The sequence below is a fragment of the Stigmatopora argus genome, chromosome 15, assembly GCF_051989625.1.
Source record: "Stigmatopora argus isolate UIUO_Sarg chromosome 15, RoL_Sarg_1.0, whole genome shotgun sequence".
Lineage (NCBI taxonomy): Eukaryota > Metazoa > Chordata > Actinopteri > Syngnathiformes > Syngnathidae > Stigmatopora > Stigmatopora argus.
Window position 1 is genome coordinate 4,173,085 of NC_135401.1, and position 23,041 is coordinate 4,196,125.

A 23,041-nucleotide genomic window follows, 5' to 3' on the forward strand; every position below is an offset into this window, starting at 1 on the left:
TAGATGCATCGCTATCGAGCTAGATATTCACCTAATGTTGTTTTTATATAGTATAGGTTTATTATGAACTATTATGGACCTATAATGATTTCCAGTCCAAAGACATTATTTTTTTGTGTGGGAGAAAAATAATAATCCATGCAAAATTATATATTGAAAGTGAAGGTGCTTAAAGTGACAGTAACACTGCAATGTTGCTTTCAATTAATTATATTCCGCAATTATGGGTGCAATTAATAAAGTGACTTTTTTAAATAAAGCTTCAATCCGTGTGTACAAACAAAGCCATACGATGGCGCTAGAATACGGCTTAACAGTGTTCTGTTTGTTAGGGTTTGTTTTGTTAGGGGTTGTTTTCTTTGTTTGTTTGTTTTCTGCGGCAACATAACCTTGATTCAATGACCTTCACTTGTTTTATATATATATATATATATATATATATATATATATATATATATATATATATATATATATATATATATATATATAATATGTGTGTGTGTGTGTGTGAATGAAGATAAAATATGGTCATTAACATATTTTTAGAAGTTCTTCATCTGTGCAGGATTGTGCATTTGTATGGACACGACCAATCAGAAACAAGTGTGCCTCGTATTTATTTTTCATCATAAGCAACTCACTAACAAATACTGTTACAACACAAAAAAGTTCTTTTCCAAAGCAACTTTGGCCACATAATAATAATAATTTTAAAAAAATCTCCTTATACTGTTGTCTTCTCCATTTTAATAATCAGCCTATAAAAGAATTTTACTGTTCCCCAGGGCCTTTCCAGTTCAATCCCTAGTCACGTCCTGGTTATTTGCAAATGCGAAACATGTCAACAATAAATAATAACCTAAAAAATGTACACAGAGATCGACAGTTTACCACCAGGAATTCCGGATGATTGAGAACAAGGATGTTTAGGTTGAGAGGAAAGGTGAAGATTCGTACAAGTTTGAGAAAAAAGATGATCTGCTACACATTTACACAAGAGAACAAAGTTGTTTGTGGTCAATTTCATTTCGTACAAAGAAAGGGGAGTTCCTTTCAGAAGGTGAACGTCATTGTCTTAACCGTAAAGATTATACAAGCAAGAGATAAGGCAACTTCTCTGTTGTTCTTGGTGAAACAGTTTGAAGTTTTTGATTTCTAGTCTCTTTTAGGGTCGGCTTGTCATTGCATAATTCAGAGCGATTGATCTAGCCTGCAGTCCATTGGGGAAGTGGATTGATCAGATTTGTTTCCCATCACAAACAATGAACCTTTGAAGCCATGTGATCATGACATTGATAGTTTCGGGTTCATATTTTTTTTTATAATGACACCGTAATGTTGTGCAAAGGGACCAGACGAACAGAAAATTGTGTTCTTGTGTGAAAATAAATCCCTTCCAAGAATGTAAAATGATTTTTTTTTAATTATAGCAACAAAACAGAGGTCAACCAGATTTTTTTTTATATCTTATTCCAGCGCATATTATGTTTTCATTTACCGTATGTGTTGAGTAGCTCACGATTAGAGGTTATATTGCCCTGAGGGTGTTTCTATTGGAAAGGTCCATTCTGTGATTAAAGTAAATATTGTATCATTCATCATTCTAGCTTGATGGCAGTGGGGCCAACATGGATCAATCTACAAAGAACACCTTTACAATTTGTCTCTCCTCTTACGCTCGGAATGCCTCGCATTTTTTACCAGTGTATTGAACGTGTGCTACAGGTGCCTTTTCAGAAAACCGCTATACACAAATGCTTTTTAAAGGTGGTTCAAGTACAAGTGTCAAACTCAAGGTCCGTGGGCCAAATACACAACCTTCCACTTCATTTTGTCTGTCCCGTGAAGGTCAATAATGAAAATAACATAAAATACAACTTTCAATAAATAAAAACTATATTTTTAAAGTAAGAAACGATGTTGGCGAAAATATTTAGTGTTTTAGCACATTTAAGGATTCAAGAAAATGTATAGGTAAAATAGAAAACCATTTTTTTAACCAATATTTACTGTCCTACTTAATCAGAAATCAAATGTTTAACAATACATTAAAATAAACATTTAGTACCCTTTTCCTCTTTAATAAAAACATTTTAAAAAGAAAAATATATTCATCCATTCATTTTCAACACCGCTTATCTTCGTCAGGGTTATGGGGTGCTGGAGCCAATCATCATCTGACCTCGGGCGAAAGAAAAACTACACCCTCGACTGGTCGCCAGTCAATCATAGGGCACACATCGAGACAGACAACCATTTGCACTCATAGTTACAAATATAAATACAGTAGAAAAGAATGCTTGCTAATGTGCTGTTCAAAATAGAGAATTTGGACTACTTGTATTTAAGCAAATAACTACAATTTGGCCCAGGACGAATATGATTTGGACACTTGTATTGTCAAAAGCCTTTGATTGACCACCAATCAAAATTAACTTTAAAAAAAAACAATTAAAAAAAAGGAACATGTGTGGAAATCCATTCACAAAAAAAAATCAGTTTTCAGGCCTGTTACCAAAAAAGGTGAATAATCTGTGTTTGTTGTGTTGTTTTTTTAAGCAAATAAAGGAAAAGCAGACTTGCGAAACGAGCAGATAAGGGGCAGCTTCCCGAGAGCAATGACACTGATTGGAGAGAAGTGAAAGGAAATGCTTCAAGTGACACCAAAACAAGGCCTTGGCAAGCAGATATGTGAAGCTAAAAGCCTGACTAACAGGCACCAGATGATTGCACTCAGCAATCAGCACTTCTGCTGGCACCTAGCTCTCCCACGCATCCCACATACAAAAGGAACTTTAATTCCAGGAATAAATGAGAGCCGCTATTCTGCATTTTCATCCTACCCATCAAAATGTCCTACCTATGCCCCAACATTGGTAAAATGACAAACATTTTTCAACGTGCCAGAAAGGAAATCTACCATTGATACGAAATCAAAACGCCCGGTCTCCTTTCAAAATAATGCACCATACCTGTCAACCTCTGCCGATAACTGCCCTTATAAATGATTATGATTCCCCTTACAAACCCCCCAAAAACCTTACAAACACCGTACGACTCGTACGGTGTTTGTAAGGTTTTTGGGGGGTTTGTAAGGGGAATCATAATCATTTATAAGGGCAGTTATCGGCAGAGGTTAACAGGTATGATGCACTGTTGTCAACAAGGATTAAAAAGTTCGTCCATACTTTCCATTTTCATAACGAGATAAATATTGACTTTTTATGAGCTTGTAATGTCCTCCCACAGAAACACTAACTCAAATTTAACTCACTCAAATTTTACTGATTGCCGCAGATATTCTTTGCCAAAAGCAGACTGTGTAATTTCTATGTAAGTATTTTTAAAAGATTTTTAGAACAATTATTGCATATGCATCTGAACAAAACAAGTGAAAAACACACTATACCTCTTTAGCTGTCAAATTCCCCACTGGCAGGACATTTTGGCAAAACATCTTAATTCGGATACACAAAAGACAACAAAAAAAACCCAAGAAAATGTACGTTAATTGCTAAGATGTAGAATTTCATTTAATGGTAAGTGCTAGTTATATTGGCAACTCTTTCCAAATTTAGCAAGATGCATTGTTAGTTTGAACACACCACTATGTAATGGCATTTTTGATAATACATGACTTCCTCCTACAGACAGCGAGCGACGCGGCTAAAACAGCGGGCAATCACTTCAAATTTTCTTGTGCGTGATTGGTCTTATTAATATTTCCGTGTGACTTTTTACTCAGCAGGAGGCAAGGCAATTATTCCTAAAAGCTGGCTTCTTTTCATCCCCGTCTCAATTCAGCGCATCAATAACAAAGTGCCCTGTGAGAGTAACAACACTGCTAATGTATTTTAAAATAGTGCTATCATGCAGTGGCATTTCACCATTACAGCTGCTACTGTAAGTATAAAACTGGGGTGTCCAAACTCAGGCCAATTTTTAGTGGTCCGCTGCAAATGTTTAAATTATCATTGATTATGACAGGGGTGTCAAATTCACTTAGGGTCGTGGGCCACATTCATGCCAGTTCGACCCCATGTGGACCAAATCAAAAAGTTAACTTACTGGGCAACATTGGCAGCGCTTATACGTCCAATCCCTTCCAGTCAAAACGGATTGGACGTCTAGCGCTATCAGTGGCACTGAAAGATGAGCCTGCACAGCCACCTTAAGGGAATTGGACATCTATCGTTGTAATTTTTTTTATCATTTCCACTCACAAAATTCTGGTTTCAAAAATATAAAAACATGATTTTGCATGTACAGCAAAACGTCAGTCAGAAGAACCCTGCGGCCCGCTGGCCGTATGTTCGACACCCCTGAATTATGAACTCATTTCAATGACGATTGGATGCCACACAACCGGGCTATTAACACCTTGGGAAGGGCAAAAAAAATAAAAAAAACGCTGATTTTTTGGGGGTATGTCGACCAGCGAAACTAGATCTCGAAACATAAATATTGCACAGCATTGGCAGATTATTTCCCCGTATTCACCAAAATCTACGATGTCATTTTAGTGCTTTCTAGGTATCATTACGACACCATAAATAAGGCCTAAAAGAGAGGGCAACCATTCTGTTTTGGGGGCTGGGTGAGGGTACAGTAACACAGTGCACCGCGGATTACATGTTGTGTGACTTCAATTGAGTGTCGTATAAAATAATGACTGTCTCCGTCACAAACTTTCAAACAGCTTTGCACTCTATAGACAGCAGACGACAAAGAACACCTGAATCGACAGAGAGTACCGATTTAGCAACTGTACACGGGGCCATTGTGCATTGAGCATTTGCCGTCAGCCCGTCCCATTGACGGCTTCCTCAAGACTTTTCATGAAAGCATTCGTTTCGTGGATACACGTTTTATTGACTCCAAGTCAAAGGCGAGTTGTGATGCTGGTAGATTAGATGACGACAAAGGATACGTGTATTTGTGTGTTATGAAAGTGTGGATTGTGACATGGTTGGCACAGTGGTCCTTGGGGTATCCATCTGGGGAACACAGCAGGAGGAGACAAAGGTCAGTGGGAAAATAAAGGAAACCTTTTTCTTGCCCCGCTTCCTTCTAAAATTTGATTAAGGATTACACGAGTGGAATTATTTTAAACATGATATCATCTGTTTTTACTGTTTCGGTACTATAGGTTTAAGTCCCATGATCACCTCATGAGGTTTTCGATGGATTGGACTTGATTGAGCCAGGACCCCTAACTCCTTTTGTAAAATAATACAAACAAGCACGGAAAAAATGGGGGAAAAAATAATATGACTATTTATTCAACAACTGATCGTTACATAATGCAAAATATTGTTTTGGATTTTTGGGAAGGATGGGAAAAGTCTTCATGACAAATAGTGGAGAAACTAAAGACAAAACCAAGGTACTGCATAGTTAGCAAAGATCGGAAACAATGCAAAATCTGTGCACAATTTAGCGTTATAACTTGAGATGGCCAAATTTTCGGAATCAGAACCAAACAAAGTGTTAATAATAGCCCCATTAGTGTATTAATTGCCTTTATAGCCAATTTGTCAGTGAACCTGCTTGTGACGTACGTGTGTTAGAGCGCCATTCCCTGGCATCAACAGGAATATCAAAACGGGATTGGTGCAAGTCAGAGCGACAATTAAAATTCACCCACAGTTCAATAAAAACATTTTGTGTTAAGACACTTCCGAACCCACCTCATTTGTTTTGATTGCGGATTCGCAGACACCTCCTCTTGATTGGGGGCTCCAGCTCAGGGCTTCCAGCGGCTGATAACGGCGCACTGATGGAACAGGACAGGATGGCTGCCTTTTCAGTGCCAGGCTTTGGCACGGGTTGGATAACCACACAAGCCCCAGTAGATAGCCGTGGCAGAGCGTAAGTACGTTCAGTCTCTTCCGGGTTAGAGTCCGGACGGGGCTTCCCATCCACAGCCACTACCGTCTGCTCTTGCGTCGAACATCGTTTGACATTTTCCTGATCTCGCACGGAACAATTGTTCTCCTTTAGGGCTTCCTGTTCCGATTCGCCATTTGCCGTGTGACCTCTTGCGTCTCCTTCAGATGTCGGACAGTCTCCAGTTCTGCCCACGTTCGAATTAGGCCACCCTGTGCCGTTGACAATGAGGTTACATGAAGCGGTGGGGTTAGTTTGGATCAGTGAAAGAGGCGCAGCTTGGCTCCTGGGTGTGCAGTGAGGGGCTGATCGGGAAATGTCTGTTTCATTAGGAACTGTGAAAGAAGAGCTTTTTTTGCTGGATGCTGGATTTGAGGTTTCCATTTTCTCTAAAGCGCTGGTCACAAACAACTCAGGATTGGTCAGGGCCTGCTGTAACGTGACCACTCCCGCAAGGTCGTGACAACCATTCATTTCCGTTCCAGCTCCCGACTCAATCTCTGCCTCGTTTTTGACATGGATCTTCTGAATAATGTGCTGTTGGCACGGTTTCTGGTTTACAGTTAGATCGATAACTCCTTCGGGTTGTCTGATGTCTACGCTCGGGCACAAGTTTGTCATATTATCCTCTACCTTCACATTCATGTTGATGACTGCCGACCTGTTTGTATCTGGGGGCGAGAGGCACTCCACGCCGTCGGGATCGCCTCTTTGTTTTCCTCTCTCTCCTCCAGAAGATCCTGGAGAGTCAGATAGTCCAGAGATATCCGAAGACAAACCTGCGCTGGAGAGATGGTCACTGTTTTCCGGTTGGTTCCCGGGAGATTTGGGGTTAAAAGGGATCGGTATTGGGATGGGAATCGGGACCGGCAGGGGAACAATGATAGGGTACGGAACTAAAAGGGTTGGTGGCGGTACTAAAGGGGCCAAGGAGGGCATACCAAAATTCATCATTGGTGGGAAAGGTATAGGTCCGTTGGACATCATGTTGACAGGGGGGTATGGGCTAAATCCTGGGATGTGGAGACCAGGGTGGGGAGGGATGGGATTGGATGAGTGATGGACATGGGGTGACATCATGGGTCTGTGCATGGGACTAGAAGCAGGGCCAAGAGTCCTAGAAGGAGGTGGCGGACCTATTCCAGGGATGATGGGGTTTGACAGGGGACTGTTGGGTCCTCCCGGATGTACAGACGGACGAAGAAAGGGTGGCCGGATTTGCTGCATCATCTGATGTTCCATGAACAGAGGCAGAGGCAGCGGTCCCCGGGGGGTCATGACCATTGGCGGACTCCCCGGTGGGACTCCCACGCCTGGATGAAAAGCGGGTATTGGAGGAGGCGGGAGAGTAGGGCTTTCATGGGGTCGAGGCGTGGGGATCTTGATGGAGGACGAAGAGGAAGATGGGGAGCAAAGAGCATCTGAAGACGAGGTGGTGGACGAGGTGCAAGGAGCTGAAGAGTTGGGGGGCCCTCCAGGGGAGGGAGCTTTCCGCCGAATGTCCGATAAAGGGGTTCCCCAGGACTCGGGAGTGAGCAGCTGGAAAGCGCCACTGCACTCGGCTTTACCCTCGCCTCCAAGTCCGTGTCCTGGGTTACACAGAGCTCCAGGCAGTGCTGCTTGCGTTTCCTTGTAAAAAATATCCATCTTGTATTGGTTGAGGCATTTGGCACTGCAGAACTGCAGCCGACGTTCGCCGGCCCCAAAGTCCAGATACTCCTTGGTGTGGCGGATGTGCTTGCACCAGTCACACACCTATCACGGAGAGCACACATACTTTTATCGGTCACCTTTATTGAAAAAGACCATTCGATTTAAGTCACACTCTCTTTTGAAGCACCCCGTTAAGCAAAGCCTGCTTCGGAACTATCTGGAGATGCGCAGAAAATAAAGTGAAATGATGCCTCAAAAATATACAGTGGTACCTCGACATATGATCAGCTCTACCTACGACATGCTCAAGGTACAATGAAAATTTCGATCGAATAATTCGCCCTAGATATGATCAATATTTCGAGATGCGACCAAGCCAGGTGGCCATGACATGTCTTTTTTGCCACATCTCTTTCGTGTATAACAGATATTTACGAGCACTGAACAATTTCTCGTTGGCAAGTGGTCGTGCGTTGTCCTATTGTGAGGACATTTGTGTGCATCATTTTCAGGATATTTTGAAGGGAATACAACAGCAAACAGCCCATCGATAGCGAACGTGAGGGTGGAGGCGTGGCAAACAGCTAACCCGCCCAGAACGGAGGTAAAAAAAAAAAAGAATTCAGTTTTGTGTAAAGTTACATTAAACGTATGTTTGAGTGTGTCTGTATATATTAATCCAAGTTAATTTAAATTTGTTTGTTCGTTTACGAGTGCGTTGTTGCCGTGGATAAAGTTCCCCCGAACACCCCCCCACCTCCGTTTCCGTGTATGTCGCTGTCTCTACCCTCCGCGAAATGCGTCTAATTTTACTTCTATTAAACACATTTTATTACTATTAAACCACTAGTTATGTGTTACTTTGTTAATAGATGCCGAATTAGAAGAAATAAAACATTTTTTTCCAATCCAATATCCTGTTTTTGGCGTTTCTTCAGAGGGTTGGAACAAATTAATTTGTTTTTTGTTCATTTCAATGGGAAACGTCCACTCGAGTTACGAAAACCTCGACATACAATCTCAGTCCCGGAACGGATTAAGATCATATGTCGAGGTACCACTGTACTTCTTTGGCGTGGGAGGGACTCCAAGGAATTTGGACCGTGATTGTATACAGATATGACCTTAGAAATACACATATTAACCATGTTCATGTTACTTTAGCCAATAAAGGACACTTTGATCACTCTCAGAAACGGATAATTAGCCAAGACAAAAACATGAATACCATCATAACCATAGGGGACATGCCGGTACATACAAATGTGCAAACTACACATTTGGTGTTGTATGCGGAAATATATTCAATATATTTTTCGCCGATCCCTCCTGAATGATAAATGACTGTCATTTTTCTAACCCTTAAATAACCTGCTGCTCAGTGTCACGGCTGTTGGGAAACGTTTTTGAGAAACGAAGGAAGCACATTTTTCTTGAGGGAGAAAATGAATGTGACCCTGGTGGAGCCGATAGCGGTGGGCGAGACCTAAACACACTCTCACTTGTTAGGCCACACACAGCTCACTCTGTCAGCTCTCGGAGGAGTGGCCGGTCCTTGCTGGAGATAATTAAGGCATTAATCAGTTGTCAGAACCCTCAACGACAACCATCCATCACAAACATCCTTTGGATCCCTGGCTACTGAATGGTAATAAGCAGGAGGATGCAAACGGGTGGCGGAACAAACTACTTTAACCCACTGCATAGCAACTACGGGTCATTTGGCTATTAATTATGTGCCCTAGCAAAATAAGTCAAATGTCCTTTTAGCTCTAACTTAAATCCAAACTAGGACTAAGGGCGCAGTTTTTATTGGCCGGAAGCAAATGATGAAAATGTCGTTGAATATGGCTCGCACAAGTCAGTAGAATTCAACCTACATTCTACAGCACTTCTCAGCTTTAACACACAGAATTTCCAGGGGCCCTCAAATACTTTCATATTTTTTTATAGTGGCCCTCGGTTCAAAAACAGCACGAAAAATCGTTTTAATTTCATGGTAGGAAATTTGATTTCTCCAATGGAGTGCACTCATGCTTTGATCATCCAATACGTACGTTATAGTTGAGTATAATAATTTCAACACTTTATATAGATGACATGCTGAGGAAATAAAATACACCATTGTTTAAAGAATGTGACATTGTGAGCATTGTGTGCTAAAAATGTTACTCATTACTTGCATAATCTCCAAAATATTGCTTTACTTGTACTCGAGTACATTTTCTGGATGAGTACTTTTACAAGAGTTATATTATTTTGAAGTACCAGTACTTTTACATGACTGAAACTTTTGCCTACTCTACCCACCTCTGGTTGTTTTGTAAGTTTATTCGAGGAAAAAAAAGGGAAATTATACCAAATATTGGGAGTTTTTACACTGAGGTTCAATGAACAGAGGACAAACACAAAGTTTGTTTTAGTGCGTATCATTCTAGGGGCATAACTCAGGAAAATAGAATCAATAATTTCATTTAATAACTTAATAAAACTTATTTTAAATTGATAGATAATAAATGCTACAAAAACATTTCTTTTTTATTTCACTTAACTAGATGCCCATTTACTCCTGTTTAAAGCAATGAGCCGTGACTAAGTTTACATCAAAAAGTCCATCTTGGTGCATTTAATGTAAGCCTAAGACATTTTGAATTATATATGTGTTCAAATGTTTATTCACTCAGAAATACAGATGGAGAGCACTTAACCACTGTCCTCCGAGTGAAACGTCACTGCACATTAGGCTAATGGAGTTGTGCTCTTCACATCCTGCGCACAGATGTTTGCAGTTGAATTTAATTATGGTCATTTATTTGCACCACGGCCAAGGAACAGACATTGCACGTGGTTCAACCATTCGACGTACGGCAACGATCACAATTTTCGCCCGTCATATCGGACCATTTTCAGTTATGTACCATCCGACCTGGTGGCGACACCTATTGACTGGTTTGGAGATCCCAAAGACTCCAGTGAAGTGGTGACGGTGAATTCAAGTGCATTTTTTGACGATTAATACTGTGATTCTATTAGAAAAAAACTTTGAATTAAATGTTTCTGTTTTGGTTAACTGCTTAATTAGTGTGGCGACGTAATGGTTTGTTTTGAAAGTGCTATATTTAGTTTTATTGTTTAGGTCAAGGGTGTCAGACTCGGGTTGGTTCGCGGGCCGCATTAACGTCAACTTGATTTAATGTGGGCCGGACCATTTTAGATATAATATTTAGATTTTTCTTAATAAATGGATTAAAATAACTGGATTAAAAACCCTGAATATTCATTTTTTATAGATCTAAAACAATGTTTATTTTAGCTTTTTTATATATTTTTAGATTTTACGAAATGATTTTTGAACTAAAAACAGAAAAAAATGGATTAAAAAATTACAATTATTGATTTAAAAGGGGTAAAATCAGGAAATGTAATATACATCTATACTCTTCATTTTAATTTGAAACAGAAAGTCGGCACTCGTGATTTACTTTCTCGGGCCACACAAAATGATGCGTCGGGCCAGATTTGTCCCCCCGGGCCACCACTTTGACATCTCTGGTTTAGGTGAATAAATAGCGCAAGCTTCTGGTGCAAAATAGAATGAAAAACATTATATCATATGATATATATTTCACTTATTTTACCCAAATGATAAATGTCGACGACGTACACTTGTTGACCTGAAAAATGCTACTAAAAATTCAGTTATTGCCCAAACGACAGCTCCAAAACATTCCCAACCAAAATCAATGAAAGCAATGCACAAAAAAACCCTTATGAAAATGAATGAGTTGGAGATGAAACCCCTAAAATTAAAATTTTGACATGTAAAGATGTATAGACAACAATTTGACGATAAATGACTGAGTAGCACCAGCGTGTACGTATATTTGTTAATGGTAACATACATACACGTGCATAATTAATTCATCTAAATTTAAACTTTAAAGCCTTTCTCTTCAATCCAGCCTTTGCTAGTGGCATTGAGATTGAAGAATAAAAGTAGTTGTATTCAATCTTTTAAGTAATATTCAAATTTGGAAAACGCTCCATCATCATAAACAAACAGAACAACATGAAAACATCTTTTTGCGCAGTAAGACATCAAGCTAAAGCGCTATCTGGTGGTAAGCGGTTAGGGTCCTTACAAGCACATCGCTGTTTGTCTTGAAGACAAGCCTGGGCGTGTCCTGAGTAAAGCTGTGCTGGAGTAATTTCCCACCGAGGCCATCGTCGTCTCTCGCCTGGGGGGGAGAAATAATGGCTGCTTTTTATGGATGGACAAAATGAACAAGTGAACAGAAGCAACGGGGAAACTCAAGAATGGAAAACAAATGAGGGACAGAAAAGATGACCTGAACGTGGGGAATACTTTACGTTGGTTTAAGGCTAAACCAGGGAAAAGTATTTCAAACTAAATATAGTGAGAGGCTGAACGTGAGTGTTCGTTCATGCACTGCTTGCACCCGAGTGTCCGTTTGTTACAGCGCCAGATAGAAAGAATATGTAAGGATAATAACATGGAAATGATATAATATATTTAAAGTCTATGAAAAAAGACGCAATCGGAATAATTTCTCGCTTAATCCAGTTTTCTGCGGCAGACCTGACTGCCTCACTGAGGAGCTCTGCACAAAGCAAAAGCCATTAGTTAAACGCCTCTTCATTTATGTGATCATTTAATATTCACAAGCTCCCGTTTGGAGGTTCTACGATTTACAGTAATGATCATATTTGGGACAAATTGCCAAGTGGTGAAAATATGTTTGAAATGATTAAAAAAAAATCAGTTTACTCATAAATTAAATAAGATTTATTATAGATTAGTTAAAAAAATCAATTAAAATCAGACAAATCTAAACAGGCCTTCCAGAATGATCCCAATTTTTTGTTTCATATTTTTAGCCAAAGAAAAATAAAATCGTACTTTGTTAATATACAACAATCTACTCTTCAAGGTTTATGCTTTCCGGCTAAGAAATCCCTTTTCTGCACCAGTATGTCTAACATTAAAACCTAAAAAAAATCCAACAAGTTGTCTTGCTAGTACAGAACATTTCATTTGCTCTTTTTTTCCAGAGATTTCCCAATTTAAAAAAGGAGTTTTAAACTAAAATGAAGATTTTTGTGGATCTACACAAACCAACACACACAATTACACAAATTTAGGCGGATCCGGGTGTGTGTTACACACACCCACACACTATTATTTCAGTCCCAGTTTGTGGACTGACCCTCTGGCCCCGTGCCATTTTATTTGCATATTGTACTAATGAGGTGTTGGCAATGTGAACGAGGCGTGAGGCAGTCCCTGAAAGCCACAGAAAGATAAACAGACAGAATGACCGACTGAGAGAAAAAGAGTTTGTAGATGAGTGGAATGATGGACAGACCCACAGATATAATATAAAATATAGATAAATAAGAAGAGAGTGAGAGTGAGATGGATGCCAGCTGCCATTGTTCCCACTGCCATCTGAGCTCATTTTCATGTCCAGGTGTTTGTGTGCGTGTATTTGCGTGTACCCATCTCCTGCCAACAAAGCTGCATACTCCACAGAAGAAAATGCCCACAGGCTTATTCCGACGTGATCGGGTCCGATTTCCCATCATATGATCCTATCCGGCTAATATAGTTATTATATTTTGTTATAAAACGTCTGTGTGGACGGTTTGATCTGATTCATACTCGGATGTAGGGAAATGTAGTTTTTAAGGAAGTGTTTGTAATATTACCTCAACTTTATAAAATGATACAATTCGAAGTCTTAGTTGGTGAGAATACACGGGTTGTTATTTGAAGAGAATAGCTGGCAGCTATAATATAATCACCTTCCCCTCAATGCCCTGAAGCTGTGAGAGGCAGGCCTCGAGGCTTCCTCGCCACCACAACACACACACATACACAGTCCGCAAACCTCCCTCATTGAGTCTGTTTCCACGCTGTGTCAACCACAGGGAGGTGTGGAAGGGAGCAGACGTGTGTGTGTTTGAAGGGAAGTGACATTTCTGGGATGACATGAAGCGGCATTCTGCACCCTCACGCCCGGAGCTCCCTCCTGGCGTGAGATGCTGACGGTGGTCTGTGGTCTCCAGAGGTGTACTTTCTGCCGTGAATCAAAAAGTCTTGGCGCTACGAGAGCAACAATTCCAGAAAAATAAAGTTGAGGGCTCGTTATCGTCTAACTAGTTCTCTTTTATTCTGTAAATACAGTTTTTGGATGCGTCGTCTGACATTTTGCGCTTGTGGGCTGCGCTATAGAGCGCCGCAGGACAATTAAAACATTAGCAGAAATTCACATTCTGTATAATACATTTAAAAAAAAACTATTTATATTTTAGACCCCTTGAATCTATTCTCAAATTGTGGTTTACACACAAAACAATTATCTAGCATTAAAAAATAACCCCATATTTAGCATTCACAATGTACCTACATGAACTGCTAGTATAGCGATTGTGACTAGCGCTAGCCTCGTGCTAATCATTAATTAGTATGATATTTACACAAGAAAGATAGCATAGCTCCCGCAATAATATTCAACACTGTTAAAGTTGGTATTTTTGTTATACCTTTTCCCCTGTGTGTCCTGTCTGTGTGCTTTTGGCCTCTTGTGTCCCTCCTGGCTTCCCTTTCCTCTTGTAACAACCTGTGTGCATTTTGTGATTAGCCCCCATTCTTTCTATTTAACCACCATGTGTTTTGTCGGTTATTGTCGGATTGTCTGCTTCGTGTCACGTTGCCAAGCTATGCTCCATGTTCCAAGTTCCATGTTCCACGTTCCATGTTCCATGTCCCCCCATGTCTTCTATGTCAGAGCACTCAAGCGCACTCATCCATTCCGGCTTCCCTGCATTTTGGGTCCAACTCGATGTTCCACGGTCGACGGCGCCACAAACACTTCTCTTACTTTGGACGAATTACATCATCGGGTGCTTAATTAATCTATTTGGCGTACTTCTTTCAAAAATCACTCAGTCCATTTACTAGTATAGTTGGTTGGGAAGTCAAAAAAATATATTCCATGTGCCTAAATTGTGGAGGCTACCAAAAAGCAACAATAAAATTTCCTAGTTTGAAATTTTGATCGTAAATAGGATGCAACCTAGGAAATTCTTGGCTAAACACACGCTGCTCTTTGTGCTGGTGGGGTGCAAACAAAGTGACCGGGTTGGATGACAACTGACTTTAAGACAAACAGGCAAAAGAAAAAAGAAAAAAAAAACAGTTCAAATCATACTCACAGTGTAACTCCTTAAAAATCCCACCTTTAGTACGTACAAGACAAAGAGGAGATTGTTTACTACAAAACATAAATGCTCTATTTTATAATAATTGTAGGCAACAGGAAAGGACCCCTATTCAGGTGGTATCCTTAAATGACCGTCTTTTACAACCAGCCACCGAGTTATAATACTTTTTCATTTCCACTATGCATTAGAGGTTTTAAACACATGCACTTAACTGCCTGTTCTCATTTAGCCAGTCAAGCCGAGAAGCTGTTCTGCTACACCCTTAAATAAGCCCTCCAAAGAAGCATTCTGACATTGGTGCTTTTTTAATGAGAGTTCATTACCTTGTTTCTCTTGAAATAGGCTCTGCGGCAGGCGGCAAAGCACTTCTCGCTGCAAAAACTCTTCAACTCGCTCCCCATGCTCAGAGAGTAGCGTTTGACGCCAATTTTCTGGCACCAGGCGCACATGATCTGCACGCTGTTTGCATCATCGTCTGGTGGGAAAGCAGTTGGAATTATTAGCCTCAATTAGAGCTGATTGGAAAAGAAAAAGAAATGCGTTCAGCGTCCATACAGTTAACTTAAAACCAAGATCTTTAAAGATCTAGTGTTTTTGGACCATTGATTTTTTTCCCCATACCGCTTATCCTCATAAGGGTCATGATGGGATCTCAAGCCAACTATGGGCAGTAGGCGAGGGACACCCGGAATTGGTTGCCAGCCAATTGCAGAGCACAATGAGACAAAAAAACACATGATTGATTTTGGGATTTTGGGATGTGGAAGAAAACCAGAGTACCCAGTGAAAACCCACACAGGCCTGGGGTAGAACATGCAAACTCCACACAAGATGGTCGGAACCGACCGTGGATTAAATCCTTTGAACCACATGTGTCAAAGTGGCGGCCCAGGGGCCAAATCTGGCCCGCCGCATCATTTTGTGTGGCCGGGGAAAGTAAATCATGAGTGCTGACTTTCTGTTTTAGGATCAAATTAAATATAGTATAGATGTATACTACATTTCCTGATTTTCTCCCTTTTAAATCAATAATTGTAATTTTTTAATCCATTTTTTCTGTTTTTAGTTCAAAAATTATTTTGTAAAATCTAAAAATATATTAAAAAAATATAAAATTAACATTGTTTTAGATCTATAAAAACTGAATATTCAGAGATTTTAATCCAGTTCTTTTAATCCATCTATAAAAAAAATCTAAATATTATATCTAAAACGGTCCGGCCCACGTGAAATCAAGTTGACGTAATAGCGGCCCGCGAACCAACCCGAGTCTGACACCCTTGCTTTTAAACCCTCGATCTCAGGAATGTGGGTCAGACATGCTAACCACTGTTCCTCATTGATTTTCAGCACTTGACCTTGTCAAGGTCGCGGGGTGCTGGAGCCATTGATGGCAATAAATGTCAAAGTGGATCATCTGTGGTAGCCAATTAGTGAACAGACATTGAAAATGTTGCAAGCAGCCTGTTGGTTTCTTCTCTTTTAAAAATTGACACCTTTTTTAAGCGATATATGGATTATCGGCGAGAGCATATCGATAACCTTTTGGGAAACAAATTATCGCAATATATCTCGCAGCCCGATTTTGCACTGGTGGCAAAATAAAAGCTATATCCTGAAGTATATTTCCCATTTCCCAATGTTTTATACTCTCATTAAAATGGATGACGCCGCAATGTCACAATGTGTTTAAAGTGGACAACAAATAATTTGAAGAGACCCTCAGCGACACTGAAAAGCCTCTTTGGTGTTAAGCTGTGGCTCTGTGACCAGTAATGAGCCACAGGCTTTTAGTGCTGATGTTGTTGCGATAAGTGAAGAGAGATCCTCTGAGACTCTCCGCATACCCCAGTTTTCACATTATGACTGTGCGGGTGTGAAGAAAGGGGGAGGAAAAAGTGCAGCCATTAGTCTCTCGCTTCAGCTGACCCCCTCGCCGCATGGTGGCCAGGCTTTTCCGTTCTTGTTGGGATTAACGCACCTAAAGGGCCTTCCCACTTCCAGTTAAACAATAAAGACAAATTCGCAAATTAAAAGTATGATTCCCTGTGGTTCTTAAAACAATGGAAAACCAAGTGGATATTAATTCAATCTCTGCTATGTTTCAATTTAATAGCTGGTGTGTGTCTTTTATGTGTTCTAGTAAAGTTCCACAGATACCATTGATTGAAATGATGCAGTGATAATATACTAAGAAATAATGTGGCAATGCTAAGCAATGGTTCTTTTTAAAAACCTGGTTTCCAACTGCTGGTGCCTAAGATGGCCGATAGTAACATAAGGAGCCCTTCTCGTCCTTCTCAAAATCATGAAGAAAGTCCAATTATGTGATGTCCTATCATCTTTCCACTGCGAATTTAAATGAGTTTATCACTAGTAGACACCCAATCTATTAGTAGTGGGAGGTTTGGACATCCATTGGCTGCCGCTTTTACTTTTCAAATGACTTGGACGTTTACTGACATCAACGGCAGCCATTTAAGTAAAAAAATAGAATTTGTTCTTCCTCTGGCCAAGATGCACCCTCCCACCAATTAGTTTGTCACTAGTAGTGGGAACCTGGTATCGTTACAGTATCGGAATTAGGCGATGCCATGAATTTTTTTGCCCAATTTTTTGGGGGTACATGAATAATTCAACATATGTGTGGGTGTTGAGGAGACCACCGTCCATAAGTGGCACGCAACCATCTGTTAGACCCCCCCACACCCAAGGCAGGACCAAGGGAGACTCCTCTTTGACGGTGCCAAGGAGGCTCATGCATTCCATGGGGCGTACCAACCTCCTGCTATGGCAGACGTGGGAGATAATGATGCTACGGTCCGGTGGAAGAGTGCAGGCATCCCTTCAAGCAGGGGTGTCAAACGTGCAGCCCGTGGGCAGGAAGTGGCTCGCCAAGGACGGGCCCTTTGTAGCTCATTTATACTGTACGTACATAGTTAAATGCTTTCATCTTTTTGACAGGGGCGCCCCAAATTAGCCAGCACCGCCTTAAAACTCAACACTTCCAATGTTTAAAATGTCCTTTTTTTACATTCTCACTGACCAGACTGTTGGTTGATCCCAACTTTTGTCACCTGTTTTTTGGTCTTTTTTCTCACGCACATAACAGTTTTTGCGTTTACGATTGTTCTGATCGTTTCTGTAAAATGAAGAACTCTCAAATGCTGTCTTTACCTGTTGGGGGTTTGATCGGTGGCGGGGGTATCATTGGGACCACGATGGGATGGTTGCTGTGCTCCTTAGTACTGCTGGTAGAGGTGGATGGCGTGGTGGGGTGCTCTGAGACTCCATTTTTGGAATTTGGCCAAGACTGGGAGATGTTAGCTCCATCTGAAGACACTTCACTGTTCTGTCTTGAAGATGGGATTTTTGGCAACAAGTTCTCTGTGCCAGGGAGGGTTAGGGGTTAGGGGAGGAACATTAGGAAGATGCTGTTGCAAGATAGTTTTTGATAGTGACGTGATAGTGGTGGTTTTAAAAGTTGGATAATGTCAAAAGTTAAAAGTCACCAATGCATGAGTGTCTTGTACCTTTAAGGACAGAGATGTACTGGTGCCTTTCGTCTATATCCAGATTGTCCGAATCTTTCAGCTCCACCTTGTCATAGCCATACCACCCCAATAGCTCGTTCATGGTGTTCTCTGCAAAACTCTGCAAAAAAACAAAAACAAAGGAGGACAGTTCATTTCAGATGAGAAAATGATTTGCTCCATTTTCTGCTCCGTGCCAACGTATCAGCCCTACGATTCACAAACAGCACTCCTTTATTCATTGTTTTCGTTAAAAGGGGATATGAGATTCAGCTGGCTAAATGCTAAGTAGGCATTGTTAATGACCCCTGACAGTAGCTATTGATCTGTATTGATATGAAATACCACAATTGTGGCTTAGACAATGGCTGGTTGTGACAATGTGAGATAAAGGTAGGCCACAATCCGACTCACTGCAAGACAGCATCCCAGACAGTAACATTCTGTCCAATTTTAAGTAGATCCAAGTCTTGAAATTACTTAACCCTAACCCCTAACCCTAACCCTTATTTCTGGACGGAAACCGGAGTGCAGCAATCGCTTGCACTTGTAAAGAGAATTGCCAGTCAGTATTTCATCCAACAATTCCGTCAGACACAAAAACAGCCTCAAACTACTACTTAGATCAAAAGTGCGGCAATCACATTGCATGCACTCCGGTGCAAAACAGTGCAAAGGAGAAGAAAATGCAGCATCTTTTTCTTCGAGTGTCTCATTTTTCCTTCCGTGCACCCTGTCCCTTGTGTCACCCCACAACTTGGAGAAACTGAAAGGGTTCCAACAAGTGGAATCTAATTCTGGTTGGCGTCTCATCAACGCAGAATCTCAAACTTTACCTGTGTGCAAGCTTCAAGGAAAAAGCTATTCATGGATCACCTACCGGTAGATTAGGTAGGGAGCGGTGCACATTTTATATGTTTGGCCAGCCAACAAGTGTCATTGGCAATACACCAATGCATTCATTTCTCAACATTTATTTGTCTGGGTACCCAATTTACACTTTACCCTCAAAAAGTGGCAAAAAGTATGACAACTACTACTACTACTATTACTACTACTGCTACTACTACTGCTACTTCTACAAAAACAACAACTACTACTACTACTGCTACTACTACTGCTACTTCTACAACAACAACAACAACTACTACTACTACTACTGCTACTTCTACAACAACAACAACTACTACTACTACTGCTACTTCTACAACAACAACAACTACTACTACTACTGCTACTTCTACAACAACAACAACTACTACTACTACTACTGCTACTGCTACTACTACTGCTACTTCTACAACAACAACAACTACTACTACTACTGCGACTTCTACAACAACTACTTCTACTACTGCGACTTCTACAACAACTACTACTACTGCTACTACTACTGCTACAACAACAACAACAACTACTACTACTACTACTTATACAACAACAACTACTACTACTACTGCTACTACTACTGCTACTTCTACAACAACAACTACTACTACTGCTACTTCTACAACAACTACTACTACAAATGCTACTACTACTACATCTACTACTACTGCTACTACTACTACTGCTACTTCTACAACAACAACTACTACTACTACTACTACTACTACTGCTACTACTACTGCTACTACTACTACTACTACTACTGCTACTACTACTGCTACTACTACTACTACTACTACTACTGCTACTACTACTGCTGCTACTATTACTACTACAACTACTACTTCTACTAGAACTACTACTGCAACTATTAACACTACTACTACTCCTACAACTACAAGTACTACTACTACTACTACCACTACTATACTAATAATAATAATAATAATAATAATAATAATACAACAACTACAACTACAACAACTACTACTACTACCAAAAATATGCATGCTAGGCTAATTGATCAGTAATTGGATGTCTGGCTTCTTATGCCCTGCAATTGGCTGGCCACCAGTTCAGGGTGTTCCCCGCCTGCTGCCCGAAGTTGGCACCAGCACCCTTGCAAGCCTTGTGAGGATAAGCCGTGCAGAAAATGAATGAATAAATGCATAATAGGGGTGTGGCAATATATCGAAATTGTCATATATCACTAACCAGAGATAAAATTCCCAAATCCACACCAAACTTTCTGTTTGGCTGGCGCCTGGTCCACTTTTCCCTGCTTTAATTTCTCTTCCTGCTCCCTCTCTGCTTTCATTTCTCTCTCCTTTCCTTGATATCTGATCCGTTTGGGACGCTCAGGTTTCAGTTTTTACAGCTTAGCCAGTCCCTTGCTCCATACATTCCTTTCTCCCCTCTTTCTTAGCCTCTCCCCTCCGTGCCCACTGCTTCCCCGTGATTACTCACCAGACCTTACTTTTGCCATGGCACACATTACGCTACAGCCAGAAGAAGGAAACACTGACAGACTGTTAAGATTTACAGTGGCGTACTCATAAGGGAACATTGTGTATTTATTTGTGTAAGCATTTGTATTGCAACCCCTAAAGATTGAAGGATGTGAAATGTGTTCTTCCTATTTTCTCCCAATTGTGTTTTAGAGATATGTTACTGTACATTGTTAATTGCAAAAAGAAGTACCTTTTAGCGTTTGAGACTCGGTGTTTTCCAACACTTTTTGAGCTGAGGCACACTTTTCGCATTGAAAAATCTCAATACCCACCACCATCTGAAAAAATCTTAAAATTTAAAACGATTGCCTAATCAGCAATATAAAGTCAATCTCATCAAAGTTAAATTAACAGGAATCGCAAACACCAAAAAAAAGTATTTCAATATCTAAATGTTCTCACTGGCTTTACAAAAAAGTGAGCAAGTTATTAATTTAAAATAGTTTATTGTTGTGTGTTTTTGTTGAACTGTTATGCATTGCACTGACTGCTGTCTTTTGTTTTGACTCGTATGTACTTGAGCTCACTTACAATTTGGGGAAATAGCTAATTGAGTTTTTCTTTTAATTCAATTTTTCAGAATTAGGTTGCACAAAAAATATTGTATAGTGGTAATCAACCTGGAATATGTAAATAATAGTAATTTAAGTCCTACCCTCCGCCCAGAAAAATCATGTTATCAAGGATGAATAATATGGCAAATCTGGAACAATGATGGTAATGACTCAAAATGGTGGGAATTGGAAATAAAAGAGTGCATCCACTTTACAGTAATAGAGAAGAAGATGGTACACGGGCATTTGTCTTCATATTGCATGGGTCCAGACAAAAAGGGTTGTTTCAGGTCTCGGCGTGATTCAGAAACCAAGTGTAGCCTAAACATGTCCAAAATTACCTTTAATATAATCGCCAACATATCTCCCAAAAAGATTGTTTTAAATGGGATTGCCCGAAATGTGTCTTCAAACAATGCCCAGACGGGAGACAAAGCGACACACAAAATATCTGCCTTTCAGCGATTACGCAAACGGATCACTTTCTATCGCCTCAATTAACCGCATTGAGCTCAAATATCATCATGTGAAGCGGACAAAAGCCACAAAAGGCACCCAACGTGATTTGGGACTCGAACCTTGCGAGCCCGACATGGGAGACAATGTGCGTAAAGATGACAAGAGACGCACATCTGGATCGCACGTCTTCGGCTAGTGCGTGCACACACACAAACGCGCACGCCTTTACACAGCCCAAAATGTGCACGTAAACGCAGCACGAGTATTCCCCCATTGATTTGTATAATTATGCGCACTGGATGCTCTCTTTGCATGTAGCGTAGTAAGAATAGTAGCGGAGGCGCGAGGTGCATTCATGGCGCACGGGATTTTCTACGAGCAATTCATTAAGGCTGTATTAACACACACGGAGAAATGGACGTCACAAAGCGACGGTAACACACGCGTGGTTTTCCTTCTCTACGCTCAAACTTGTTGTTAAAATAATAACTAGGATGTCGAAGATGCGTATGGTGTCGGTGCATGACCAAAACAATGGAACTTGGGTGGGCTCGTTAAAAATACCAATGCCAATTGAAGTTAAGTCTTTCGGGTAACATATATTTCACGCTCATTTACAGTAAGGACGATTAATGGTGTAACACGCATGCTCCGCACAAGCACTCCACGCGTAAACAGCATGCAGATCCATTTACAGTACCTTCATCTCTTCATTAATCTCCCTTTTCACCGGGCGAGCTGGTTTTCGGCTTCTTTTATTTTCCGGAGGTCTGCCCTCTTTTTCCGTCTCTGCCATGTTTCCTCGCCGATACTTCTGTCAATATTTGTGGCGAGGGGGTGCGTGGGGGGCTAGAGGGAAGGTGAGGAGGGAACGGAGACGAGAGGCAGATCTTTACAGTCGCCAGACGGCGGGTGTCTCGCAGCTTCCCAGCGGCCGGTTTGAAGCTGGTGATGCTGCCGAGGGCTCGCCGAGCCGGGTGAAGTCGGCCATCTTCTGCCCGTCCACTCCGCGGTCCGCGCACCGGCGATGTGCCGCCTATGTCCTAGAGTCAAAGGAGAGGTTGAGCGAGGGGAGGAAGGAGACAGGGGGAGGGGCTTACGCTGAAACATTATATGACGTGCGGATGATTTGAGGTGGACTGTGTCTTCTCACTTTCCCATGGAGCAATTAGTCCATTCAATGCGATTGGCTTAAGATGGGGAGACTGCAAGAGGCTAACAGGTGCTCTCAAGCTGTCTTTCTACCAAAGCAAATGCATGTAGCCACGTGAAACATTTCTAAAATAACTAAGATATAATAATTAAG

The 23,041-nt window shown here is 40.8% G+C and overlaps 1 protein-coding gene across 3 annotated transcripts; it reads right to left on the minus strand.

The window, feature by feature from the left end:
- Positions 1–4,851: 4,851 nt before the first annotated feature.
- sobpa (sine oculis binding protein homolog (Drosophila) a) lies at positions 4,852–22,769 on the minus strand. Of its 3 annotated transcripts, XM_077621562.1 has the most exons (8): positions 22,436–22,769; positions 18,324–18,444; positions 17,968–18,177; positions 15,114–15,265; positions 14,782–14,805; positions 11,685–11,780; positions 5,691–7,644; positions 4,852–4,997 (listed from the first exon to the last, which is right to left on the minus strand). In XM_077621562.1, the coding sequence occupies exons 1-7, from the start codon at positions 22,529–22,531 to the stop codon at positions 5,692–5,694; spliced, it is 2,652 nt and encodes an 883-aa protein (XP_077477688.1). In that variant the 5' UTR covers positions 22,532–22,769; the 3' UTR covers positions 4,852–4,997; position 5,691. The 3 variants fall into 3 exon arrangements, with proteins under 3 accessions (XP_077477688.1, XP_077477689.1, XP_077477690.1); XM_077621563.1 differs by lacking the exon at positions 14,782–14,805; XM_077621564.1 differs by lacking the exons at positions 11,685–11,780; positions 14,782–14,805.
- Positions 22,770–23,041: the final 272 nt, after the last annotated feature.

Excerpts from the sequence above, each read along its gene's own strand:
- sobpa (XM_077621562.1), bottom strand. The coding sequence starts at position 22,531 with ATGGCAGAGACGGAAAAAGAGGGCAGACCTCCGGAAAATAAAAGAAGC. Across the intron at positions 15,266-17,967 it reads ACCGATCAAACCCCCAACAG|ACGATGATGCAAACAGCGTG; the intron begins GTAAAGACAGCA and ends CTTTCCCACCAG. Across the intron at positions 14,806-15,113 it reads CCTATTTCAAGAGAAACAAG|GTGGGATTTTTAAGGAGTTA; the intron begins GTAATGAACTCT and ends TACGTACTAAAG.